Source organism: Phyllostomus discolor, chromosome X (assembly GCF_004126475.2).
Source record: "Phyllostomus discolor isolate MPI-MPIP mPhyDis1 chromosome X, mPhyDis1.pri.v3, whole genome shotgun sequence".
Lineage (NCBI taxonomy): Eukaryota > Metazoa > Chordata > Mammalia > Chiroptera > Phyllostomidae > Phyllostomus > Phyllostomus discolor.
The window spans coordinates 29,202,853-29,215,812 of record NC_050198.1 but is presented as its reverse complement, the minus strand read 5'-3'; the positions used below and the strand labels follow the sequence as shown (position 1 = coordinate 29,215,812).

Here is a 12,960-nt window from a genome sequence, read left to right as displayed (position 1 = left end):
CACTGGTTTAATTCCCAGTCAAGGCACATGCCTGGGTTTAGGGTCAGGTCCCCAGTAGGGGGTGGTGCGCAAGAAGTTTCACTGATGTTTCTCTCCCTCTCTTTATCTTTCCCTTTCCCGCTCTCTAAAAATAAATATAATCTTAAAAAAAAAAATCGAACTGAATTAACATTTTAAGGCTCAACTCAACATTTCTTCTAAGACTGAGTCATCCAATACAATAACTACTTGAAATGTGGTTAATATAAACTAAGATTTGTGGTAATTACAACAAATACAATTTTGAAGACTTAACATTAAAAAATGCAAAAATACCCCAATAATGTTTATAGTGATTACATGTTGAAATAATAGCTGTCTATACTGGATTAAAATTAATTTCACCTATTTCATTTTATATAAATATGACTACTATAAAATTTTAAATCATGTATGTGAGTTTCATTTTATTTCTATTGGACACTGCTACTTCCTAAGGGAATTCTTTAGAGATTTCTTTAATGTTCCATGGGACATTTCTGAAAAAATAATGCCTTGTATACAAACCAACAAAAAACTAAAACAATCTAGGCACACAGTGACAAAGAAGTAATGATCAAGTTTACTTTTTCCCTTGATTTATAATGAAAAACTGTGTTCTTTTTTTTTGAGGATATTATTTATATAAAGTAATTCAAATTGGATGAGAGGCATTTTCAGTTTAAATGCATGTTAACAGAAATAATCCAATACTACATATATAGGAAAAAGGAACTCCAGAGAGTTCAAATAACTTGCCCAGTATTTACACTGGTGTTTAAAGTGGGAACAGAGTGAGAAGCATACGGGTCCTCTGCCATTTATTCTGTAACTGTTTCTACTTTACCCAACTATGGATAAAACATCACAGAACTGGGCTTCAAATGGCCTGAGGGTAAAAACGACTACAACCTATGTTTATACATAAAACTCTTCTGCAGAGCTTAAAAAAAAAATACTGGTGACTAGATCACAATCTCTAGAGATTAATCAACTATATCTTTTTATAAAGCTTACCAGTAGATTCTATTGAGCAGCCAGGACTGCGAACCACTGACCTATGTTACCCAGAAGCAAGCATAGGCCTATTATAAAACAATTCTTAAGCTACAATTCAATAAGCAGACAACAAAGAAGAAAGTCTGGCTTTCAAACTATGGCTGCTTTAAGTAGCAAACAGAAATACCTGAGGGTGATATGCAACTTACAGGCACTGGCAAAGCTGAATTTGTTACTACTAGCATTTTTCTGAACTGTTAAGTATTAAATATTTTGAACACTACCTTATGAAATTTCATGTCAATGTAAGGCAGCACAGAGAAGATAGCACAGTAGTGTTGGGCAGAATTTAAAGTCTAAAACCAATGTAATTCATTTTACAAATGAAGAAAAAGACCCAGTGAAGGAATGTGACTTGCCAAAAGTGACAAGCTTAGTGGTATAGTACAGATTAGATACCAGGATGAGTCCAATAATGTCTCCACATCATCATGTACTTTATAAACTGTGCAATGAGACAAAGTTAGGCAATAGTAATCCACACTTTCTTTTTTTAAATGAAATAGAATGGAAAAAAAATGTGGTTCTCCCTCATATATTTCACATCTTGATTCTGTTTTTCAATTTTAGGAGTTATATTAGTTCATAAAAGTTACCCGGTGTCCTGCTTCCTGGAACTTTCATGTACAGTTGAACTGTGTTCATGCCCAGTATGGTATGACCAACGTGACTTAGAAGATTTCCTGCTGATACAACACGCACGAAAGCAGGAAGTTTAGTCAGTTCGTGTAGCTGCAATTTCCACCTGCAACAAAATAACAGATTAAGAGTGAAACTATGCTACAAATATTTATAGAAGTTAACCATTTCTTCAAAAACCTTGTGTTCCAATCAGAAAAATAATTGAATGTATAAATATTTTACTTTCGCATAGGAAACACCGAAATGCTTAAATTTTTAAAAATGTCCACAGAAAACCTAATAAAAACATTAAAAATTATTAAACAATAAAAGAAAAAACTGACTTTAAATTTTTATGATCATTGTATAATTCTATTTTATAAAATTATATTATTAATCATAAAATATAATGTTATGATTGTATTAACTAGCATATACTCAGGGTCATGGTGACAAGGGTTTCAGTTCAAGAAAATAAATGGCAAGACGTAGCAAAAATAATTTAGCTAAAATTTGTGTATCAACTAAGAACAGTGACAAGGAATGAAGGAGAAGAGGAAATTGTACAAAATTCTCGATCTTGCAAACAATATCTCTTTACATCAGTTCATTGACAACTACAAAGACTCACTTTTTGTCATCAGATAGGTCAATGTTGGTCCCAAACTTTATGGTTTTAAAAGGTCCTTTCCTCCTCCTCCCAGAACTTAAAGAAGAAAGACAATATTAAAAACATGCATTTTATACAGAAATACTAAGCAGGTAAGTAAAATAACTTACTTATCTGAAGATGTAGATTCACTATCCGAGTGTTCTTTATGGTGACTTCTTTTCTCATTTTCTTCCTACAAATTAAGCAAAAAGCATTCCAGTTTAATATTCTATAACCAGCTAGCCTTCCCATCATATATGTACAACAGAAAAATCCACATCTAGATTGATGGTATTATCTATGCTTTGAAACTAAGTTTCAGTGTGCCTTTCCCACATGAAAGTTTCTTCGAAGACCACATTACATAAAAAACCCAAGAAGTCCATGGTATTCAACCTCCTTCCATCAGCCATGTTATCCTGATAGTTCTTTATTAACATTTTTCTATAAGAGGAACAAACTACAGATTCTCATTTCTGCTCCATTTTTCAAGGAGAGAAAATTTAAGGAAAGTTAAGAGGCTAAAGAGGTAGCAATCTTGATCATAAAATTTCTAAACTACCAGAGGCAAATGTATGCATGTGTATCAGCTATAGACAAGGTCTGTCCAGAAAGTATCCAGCTGTGAACTATGAAAAAGAAACACGTTTATTAAAGAAGATACAAGAAACAAGGTACATAGGACAATGACACCTCAGTCCCCTTCAAAGTAGGCATCTTGGGACCTCACACAGTTCTTGCAGTGTCATTAGTAACTACAGCATGATGTTCCTTCTGCTCTGGTGGCAGAAGACATGGAATGCATTTTGCCATACCACGATCCAGCATCAAAATCTCAGACACAGTAGTTTTTGGAATCCCCAGATCAGCTTCTAGTTCTTGCACTGTCAGTCGCCGATCTTTGTTGATTGCAGCCCATACATGTTCAACATTCTCAGGTGTTCTGCTTGCTGCAGGCCTTCCAGAATGTGGATCACTTTCAACAGATTCTCAACCATTTTTTAAGCACCTGTGCAACACTTTTATTTGTACTGCACTCATTGCATCATCCCCAAATCCTCTGAGTCATTTGAATAGTTTCTGTGGAGGAATGTTCAAGCTTCTTGCAAAGCTTGACACAGATTTGTTACTTTACTCGCTCAGTTATTTTGAATGTGACAGCCATACAGTGCACATGCTCATTCTACAGAGTCTACGATCCTCACTGACTAGTACAATGAAGCCGTCATTGTTCAAGCATGAGCATTCCAGTCTACTCTCTTTGGTTGCCAGGTTACATCGATGTCATGTAGACTGTTCTCATTATATTAACACAGCTGGACTTTTTCTGGACAGACCTCGTATGTACAAGGGTGGAAGGTAAGAAGTTGTCAATTCTTTATTCTGAACAAATGTAAAATGGTCTTTCTGGGCTATATCTTTTTTCCATAATGAATTATGCATGAATGATAGAACATTTAAAACATTAGTAAGGAAATGAAATACAGGATATAGGTGCTTTTCAGTGCAAAATTACTATTATTTACAATGTTTGTGTCACAGATATGGTTATCTCTTAACAATGTCCTATGATTTTTGACTTAGCAATACTTAGTGACATTTTGGCCTTCCTTACTTTATATGTACAGTTTCTAAACATTTGTCAGATTTTTTACATGTAATATGGTTCAGGCCTCCAAAGCACATAAAAAAACAACAAACAAACAAACAAAAAACAAAAACAAAACCCCAAAACCCTTTCTTTGGTTATGGGTCCATTCTGCTCCTATTATCTTTGCTTTTCAACTCTTCCACCAAATTTCCCTTTGATGATATCTGAATCCTGCTATTATTATCTACTCTTTTCTGACCATAACATACCACATAGTTGAAATATCTTGAAAGTCTGAACTACAGTGATTTATATGGACAATGAATTCAATGCAACTCCTGAAAGTTACAGGACAGTTTTTATTAGATAAATTTCTCAGTAGAATATAAGGAGTGGTAGTGAGAAAGGAACACAAGTGTATGGTTTACAAGTACGAGTGTTGTTTTTATTGAAAACATGAACTCAGGGCAGAATTTTGAACAAATATAAGCAAATCTAGTTAATTACAATAAAGACTTCCAGGCACATATTAAATTTCACCTGTAGCGTAAGTACAGACAAGTATTTAAGTAATGCATTTAATAAACTCATTTTGCAGGTGTTTTATGTTCACTTCATGGGAAAACTGACCAAGTTGTTATTATAGTTCTACAGGATTCTAGTAATGCTTCATTGCTGAAAGGTTTATGAGTCTTTTAACAATAATCCTGTGATTACTGTTCAAAGTTTTATTTTTAAATTTTCCATATATTTTCAAATAATTTATGCCTGTCCCTCAGTTTTCTCTTTCAGACTGAGATTGGAAAGAATAACACTGATGCTTCCTGGAGGAGCTATCAGATGATACTAATTTGATAAATGAGAAAAATGAGAAGGCACAAGACTAGGAACTGTGCAAGGATAAACCAAACTTGAGACTTAGTTAATCCTCTAATATCAGTGGCTCTTAATTAGGGGCAATTTTGCCTTCCATAGGACATTTAGAATGTCTGGTGACATTTTTGATCATCAGAGCTGGGGTTGGAAGTAAAGGGCATCTAAGTGGGAGGGACCAGGGATACTACTCAACATTCTACAATACAAGGGACAACATCCCACAACTAAGAATTATCCAACCCAAAATGTTAATAATGCCAGGATTAAGTAAACCTGCTCTAAACAAGAATATTCCAGAGGTAAGGAAGATGTCTCACTAAATAGTAGTAATAACATTTACTTTATCAACCTATAGGTTGTCTTAGACTTTACTAAGAGCAAACTGGATAGCACTTAAATTTTATATAACTATAAAATAATGAGATGCTTACAAGAGTAACATACTCCTTCAAATTAAAATATAAAATAAGCCCTGGCTGGCGTAGCTCAGTGGATTGAGCGCGGGCTGCGAACCAAAGTGTCGCAAGTTCGATTCCCAGTCAGGGTACATGCCTGGGTTGCAGGCCACAGCCCCCAGCAACCGCACATTAATGCCTCTGCCTGCCTCTCTCCCTCTCTCTCTCTCTCCCCCGCCCCTCCCTCCCTTCCCTCTCTAAAAATAAATAAAAATCTAAAAAAAAATTTTTTTAAATATAAAATAAAAAATATGTCCAAAATAATATATTCTTCAGGAAGTAATTACTTACTCTCAATGATTCCTGGAAGGAGGAGGCCTGGTACTGTGCATATTTAGCAATTGTAGTATGAGACAGATTACTTTCACAATGCCAGATTTTCTTTGTTCCAGTGGGATCCCAGTTTTCATCTGCTGGCTGCAACAACTGTGTCCTCACTTCCACCATATGTTCATTGTTAGCTTCTACCAAAGTTTTGGTAGAGAAAAGTCCTAGGTCTTCATAAATAAATAAAGGTAGTTAAATAAATAAAAATTATATTTGAAATAAAATTTTAAAAGTGCTTTATTTAAAGGAGAAAACAAAAGAAAATGTTTTATGGTGTTCCATTAAGATCTTCAATTAAGTCAACTGGAGCTTCTGCACACCCTGAGCTTCCAGTCAGGTTTCCACAACCATATACAGAAACCGGGGACCTATTCATCATGCAACCAACAAAAGAGGCAGAATCAAGGGGCGGGTACTAAAGTTTCACTTATTTATTTAATTTCTACAGGTGCCAGGAACCACATAGGAGGCAATAGTATTTATTAGTAGCATTGAATTCTACCTAAATTTTAAAAAATTTTTCATTAGTCAACATAAATTACAACTATGTAATCTGACCAAAATGAAAGCTAAATTAAAAAACCATCAGTAAAATCTCTAGTAACCAGTATCATCATAACTTCACATTGTTTAAAGAAATAACACACACTCTCTCTCTCTCTCTCTCTCTCTCTCTCTCATAGCCAGGAAGTATTAAAATACAAATGTGAAAAAAATGAAAAAATAAATAGAAGTTTCTGCCTGTGCTTCAAATGTCAATGCAAAGGAAATATACATATAAGTTTTCCTTTTTCTTATTAAAGCTTACCCAACTTAAGAGCTCCAGCAAGGCCACGTATTACTGTAACAGGGTTGTTTGGATTTGTACAAAATTGATGTAATGGAGGAAAGAAAGCATCACGTTTATTTTCCAACTGTAAAATTAAAACATACAGTTAGATCTCTGGAAAACAGACCTTTAAATATTATGCCAAATTCATATTTGTTATTTATTGCGATTTAATAATGCATCCCATGTGTCATCATTTGTATTTTACATTCTATAGCATTTTACACTATATCTTTTGATCCTAACTGTAATTAGATATAATCACATACATCTCTCTTATCCATTATATCTTGAACAAAAATACATGGGAGAAATAAAATTTAAACTCAAAAATCAGATAGATTGTTTTAAATATTACTTAACCTTAAGAAGGAAGAAAATCTTATATGCTGCAACATGAATGAAACTTGAGAACACTATGTTAAATGAAAATAAGCAAGTCACACACACAAAAACAACTGTGTATATATAATTTCACTTGAGGTAGCTAAAGTAGTCAAATTCATAGTAACAGAAAGTAAAGTAGTTGTTATTAGCAATGACTGGGGAGACTGTGGAAAAGGGAATTATTTTTTAATGGGTATAGAATTTCAGATTTGCAAGATGAAAAAGATATGGAGAGTTGTTTTGCAATAATAAGAATATACTTAAACTACTAAACTGTACACTTAATGAATGATAAAGACGGTAAGTTTTATGTATACATTTTTTAACCACAAAAAGAAAAAGAAAAAAATCAATTAAAACAATATATTACCAAAATGAAACTAGGCTGAAGACCCATAAAAGATAAATTTTAATTTTGTATCCCCCCCACCTTAGACCTGTTTAAAAGTTTTGTTAGAGTTCTATCCCAGTGCTTCCCTTACATACTAAAGGATCAATAAATAGATTGGAGGAAGGATTAATGGCCTTCCTCTTGGCCTCTACAGGGTGAAAACAAAACCGAATCTCTAAAAACAAATTTTGTAGTTTAAAATTTTTTCATTTGGAGTAAAAGTGGGAGGATGGAAGGAAATGGGGTAGGAGGGCCTATTTAGGAGAAACATTAAAAAAAAAAAGAGTTGCTTTGATTGAACTCAAATTCCTATATCAGATGTCTAACTGTCCATAAAGTAAAACTAATATCCAGTTTTAAATACTCTATTCAGCTTTTAAATAACATATCTATTATGACATTTTATGTTTTCAAATACTTTCTTTGAAGGTAAACAATATCTTTTTTTTTGAGTAGATGTATAAAACAGAATGAATGTTCAGGTCCGCACACTAGTAAATGCAAATTTAAAACTCAGCTTATTAAAAAAAAAGTTATACTTTTAGGTAGATTTTGCCTAGTACTGCTCAAAATTAGGGGCAGTAGAAAGTATTTCTCACTAATGTAATCAACAACAATTACTAGCCGAGAAGGCATGTTTTAAATGCTATTACAAAATCTTTCTGAAGTCATTCTTTATTCCCCCGAAAAATTCAAGCTGCTACCAATAATTTTAATGTTTCCTAAAGGGCATCACATTGACTTAAAGCAAGATCTTATGAAAAACAGGCAGATGCACACACTAGTTTGATTTATTTCTACTCCGTCAATTCAGACTCACATAAATACTAGGTGTAGGTGGATTCAACTTGTCCTTTGGCAAGGGAGGGTATGGTGAAGATGGTGGTCTTGGAGGTGGACATTTATCCAATAAAATGCTACTGTTAGATAAGCCATTTTTACCTAGATTCCTTAAAAAAAGAACAAGGGAAAAAAATCAGCTGTACATTTATTTAGGAAACAAAATTAAAATCCTGAACTAAATCCTAATTAAATTACAGGGTACTTGCACAAATCCATGAGATTTGGATCTATCTACAAAAGACTCAGAACAATTTTTAATTTCAGCAAATACTTAGCTTGATTCCTATACCTTCCACTTAAGAAAAGTAATAGAAAATATATCGCAACCCATAAATTATTGATGACATTCCTTATTTTGCTGGTAATTTTCCAATTTATTTTTACATCTGAAGAACACAAACTCCCAATTTTCTCTCCACCATCTTCCACCATCAGATTTCCCCGCATTAAACATTAAAACAGTAGCTTGATCAAAAATGTCTAGATAACAGTAAAAATAGGCTATGTCTCTCTTCTTATCAAATCAGCAACTATAAATAAGATATCTTAGAGACAATTCTGAAACCCAAAAAAGGCTTTTCCTTTCTTTTCTCAAACCTGGAAAGAATTTTCTGTGTAACTGCTTACTAATAAAATTTAGCAAGACTCCAATCTACTAAGTTTTACAGCAAATGATAACAATTTTTAAAATAAGGTGTATAGCTGCTGTCTGTTCTCTGATACTCCATAATTATTACACTATTTGGGGTTTATTTTCCTTTAATGAACATATTATGTTTGCTAAATTATAAATTCTTAATTTACCATAGTACTATTCCCAAACTGTAACTATTTAGCATGAGAAAACAAATGATTATTTCCAATTTCTTAAAAGTATCTACTCAACTCAGAAAATTAGCAAGACATAGTCTTGAGCTTTCAAATCATTTTAGGTTAATTAATCTACCGCACTCAACTGTAAGTTCAAAAATAACCAATTGTGTTAAAATATCAAGTACTCTTAAATTAACATATTAAAGTTTCAGATAAGAATTTGAACGTTGTATTTATGGTGGGAAGTGAAAAACTTAGCAATTTTACTTATTGAAGAGAAAAATAGCTATTTTTCATCCTAAATTATAGAATAATACAGGTTAACACAAAATTAATTTTCCTCATTTTGCTATGATTTTGCCAAACTGAAAAGAAAAAAAAAAAAAACAAAAAAAAACACCCAAACTTAAAAATCAGGCTGTTCTGGTTGGTGCTAAACGAAAACTAAGGCTTGAAATCCCACTGCCACAACCTTTTAAAATGTCACACTAAATAGCATCACAGGTGTCACTTTCTTAATTGTCTCAACTATAGTTCCAAGTAAAATCAAAAGAGTTCATGACAGGTATCAAAAAAATGAACTAAGTTTAAAATGACTGAATATTTAGAAAGGTATATGAATTAGTTATTAAAGTTTCAGATCAAGTAATAAATAAGGTCCGAAGTTAAATAAATGAATCTGCTACCGAAAACCAGTTTTCCACAAAGCATGAATGTCCTGTACATTTAAAAAGATATCATGCATTCAAGCTTTTAAATCTAGGTATAAAATTGGTACTAACTTATAAACTCCATAAAAGTAGAAAATAATTGGCTAAAACTAGTAAAAAAAAAAAACTCCAACAATTTAAGTATTATTATCAGACCAACACAAAATAAAAGTCACAGTATCTACATAAATCATTACTTTTCATGCTGAATTGTCCATCTGCCACTATTTAACTTTGGAGTTTAAACAAAATGTGACCCCAAATACCTAAAATTTGTTTTACAGAGCAGATGATGAATGTACTACATAGTAAATGATGGATATTTTAAGGAACTGAAAGATGTGAACCAAGTATTAAAACTGTACCATAAAAGAGCACCTCATACTAATTAAATGTGGCATCAAAACTTAAGCTTCTACAATATTCTGTATGTTGGGAGATGAGACTACAAAACAGGGTGTGCTACATTAGCAGAATTGTGTGCCTCCATCATTTCCACAGTTCTGTAACAATTAAAAGAAAAAAGGTAAATGGGAAAGTAAAACAATGAAAAGTGCAGACGCCTTTATTTTAAATTAGAAAAAAAGTGACGAGGCATGACTGAGGAAGCTGACATGATTCAAACACTGAATGTTACAATTACATTTTTTAAACCATAAAAGTGGGAAAGGTATTGTAACTGCCTTTTGATGTATTGCACTGACCACATCAACACTAAATGAACCAAACAAGAGCCAGATTTAAAATAACCAACACTTTAAAAACTAAGTATGTGAAAATAAGAGGGTAGTCAAAATAAACAGTGCAATCAAATTATATCTAGCAGTTTCTTCCTGTATTCCAAACATTGACTCCCTGACTATTGAAGTCAGGTCTGAAACAAATAGGAATTTCCCTGAAGGAACTGGTGTAGCTGTCTATATATTTACTATAACATTTTTCTACTTAAAATACACTTATTAACCTTAATGTAAGGACAGATATGGATAATGAATAGATTTTATCTCCTGAACATATAAGTGTCCAACACTATTTATAATACTTCAAGTCAAATAATGAAAATTTACTATAACAACCCAACGTGGAAAAAGGCATTGAAGTTGATTATCCCATTTTAAATCCTTTTCTCACATTCTGAAACTCTCCCTGAGCAAAGCAGAGCAGGAGGAAATTACTTATAGACCAATTATTTAAAATACTGGCTTAAACTTACAACTTTCAAATTTATACACATCACCTGGTACAAAAATGAAAAAGTGCTAAACCAATCTTCTCTCTAATTATCGTTGGTTATGAAGCTCCCAGACCAGACATTTGAGTATCCTGCACCTATGTCACTTTCACCTTCTGAATTCAGGACTTCTGCCTAGTGCAGGACACCATGAACAGAACAAAAATGGCAAGCAATGTGACACCTACCATTTGCAGTCTTGACCTTTTCTCTAAGCCTCAGGAGACTTTTATTTTCAATTTATCAGAGCATTTTTGGTCTCTTCATTAATAAAGATTAATGAAGTAGATTTACTGAAATAATCCAAGCAACCCCAGGGGCCTATAGTGTGTTGATGTATCTAGCTACTTACTATACACAAAGGTGGGCAAAAATAGGATTACAGTTGTAACTAATATTCTGAGTTAATAAATCTATTATAATAATCATAACCTGCGCATCTTTTTCCATATGAACTGTAAACCTACTTTTGCCCACCCCTGTATATATAACTAAGTCTCTGTAATAAGGTAAAATTGTCTTGAAGAGTTAATAGCTGAATATAAAACTGTAAGAATGTACTTAAAACTTCTGAATTTTTATATACACCTCAAAACTGAGATGGAAGGTTATCTTTAATATATTAAGGAACACAATCACACCTAAGTACCAGAGGATAAGACTTTATTAATGAAAACTTATGGTAACTGTTACTGTCCTCTCTTTATAACTTGCACCTCCATGGAACTCTGTCAGTATTCCTCCAGAATACCTTTAGGTACCATACAGCCTATGATGTTGGTTTTGGACTTCTAATTTTCCCCTATTTTCTAGCAACTGCCCTGACTCTACAGAGTGGAGGAGGGAAAACACAGGTCCAGTATAGTGGCAGCAGCAGAGGCCCTAGCAGCCAAGTTGGGGAGTAGGTAGAAAGCAGTACAAGCTGACAGCAGGCCAAGACAGTGTGTCTAAGGATTGCTCAGTTATATCATTTGATCTGGGTATTAAAACATGCCTATGTCCTTTAGGCCCAGAGTTGAAGTAAATGACTGTATAACATCTAGACAAAAAAAACTAACAGAAAAAACTTTAAATTTCAAAGAGAATAAAATTTTAGGAATTCAAGAATTTCACTATATTCCTTAGAAGAATTTGGTTTGATTTAGAGATCATCCAATGTGGTTTTAAGTGGGTGACACACACAAAAAAATCTTGTAAGGTAGATAAGATTAATTTCAGTAGTTACCATGTTGTAGGCTACTGAGGAAAGTGCTTCCAGCAACGTGAACCAAATAGACAATACAAAAAACAATATGAAAATGGGTAATTTTTGCTTTTGTCTATGTCAGAATAATAAAGATAACAGCTGAATAGTGGAAAACTCACAGAAAATGATGAAAAATAAAGCCCAGATGAGGAGGTATTTTAAACATTCAAACTGAAACAGTCTTTAAAGAAAAACAGCTATAGTGTACTGAAGTTCTCTATCACTTTTTCCATGTGAAATTAATCCTTCTTCTTATTCCACCGTTTCTACCCCATGGCCCTCCCTAATAGTAAACTATATAAAGAATAACATTTAATTTCATCTTAGCTATTTATCATGACAAATGTTTAATGGTGGATCCATGAAAACTTGTAATAAAATTACCTGAATAGTAGAGATGATAACCACACTTTTATACTCTAATAAATATGACACATAGGCACTAGTAGCTGCAGGAAGAGATATGAACTTTAAAATGCACTTACAAAGCTACATTAATTGGTCATTACAAACTAAAATTAATGTATGTATTTTCTATATATAGGGTGCTTATTCCTCATACTTTTTTATTATAATCTACAACAAAAAAGGTCTTAAAAATCCTCGATATATTACTGCTTAAACTTAAAATTTAATGTAGTAGAAAATTTTACAGAATTTTCTTATATGTGTTACAAGTATGTTAATTGACTCATTCAAGTTTTAGTCACTTATAGAGGACAATTACAAATAAATGTGAAAATATTAAATATGTGCCATGCATAATAAAAAGGCCATTAAGAATCTGCATGTCCTCCAAATACCAGCAAAAGATGGTGCTGCCTGATCCTTAGATTGAAGGGGTAGAAAAGACTCATTTCTTCCTAAATTTCAGAGGCCTCATCCTTCCACAACTAGCAGAATATGGCTGC

General features: G+C 32.9%; 1 protein-coding gene across 8 annotated transcripts in view; it reads right to left on the bottom strand.

Moving 5' to 3' along the window:
• Positions 1–12,960, bottom strand: part of KDM6A (lysine demethylase 6A) — a 175,506-nt gene that overhangs the window by 27,485 nt on the left and 135,061 nt on the right. For all 8 annotated transcript variants that reach the window (XR_004900873.1, XM_028522707.2, XM_028522705.2 and 5 more), the window contains 6 exons: positions 8,027–8,156; positions 6,408–6,513; positions 5,564–5,769; positions 2,479–2,543; positions 2,330–2,404; positions 1,674–1,822 (listed from right to left, as the gene is read on the bottom strand). Coding sequence is in view for 7 of the 8 variants with exons in the window: in XM_028522707.2 (XP_028378508.1) it covers positions 1,674–1,822; positions 2,330–2,404; positions 2,479–2,543; positions 5,564–5,769; positions 6,408–6,513; positions 8,027–8,156 (731 nt within the window). In the remaining variant the exon portion in view is untranslated. The remainder of the gene's footprint in view (positions 1–1,673; positions 1,823–2,329; positions 2,405–2,478; positions 2,544–5,563; positions 5,770–6,407; positions 6,514–8,026; positions 8,157–12,960) is intronic.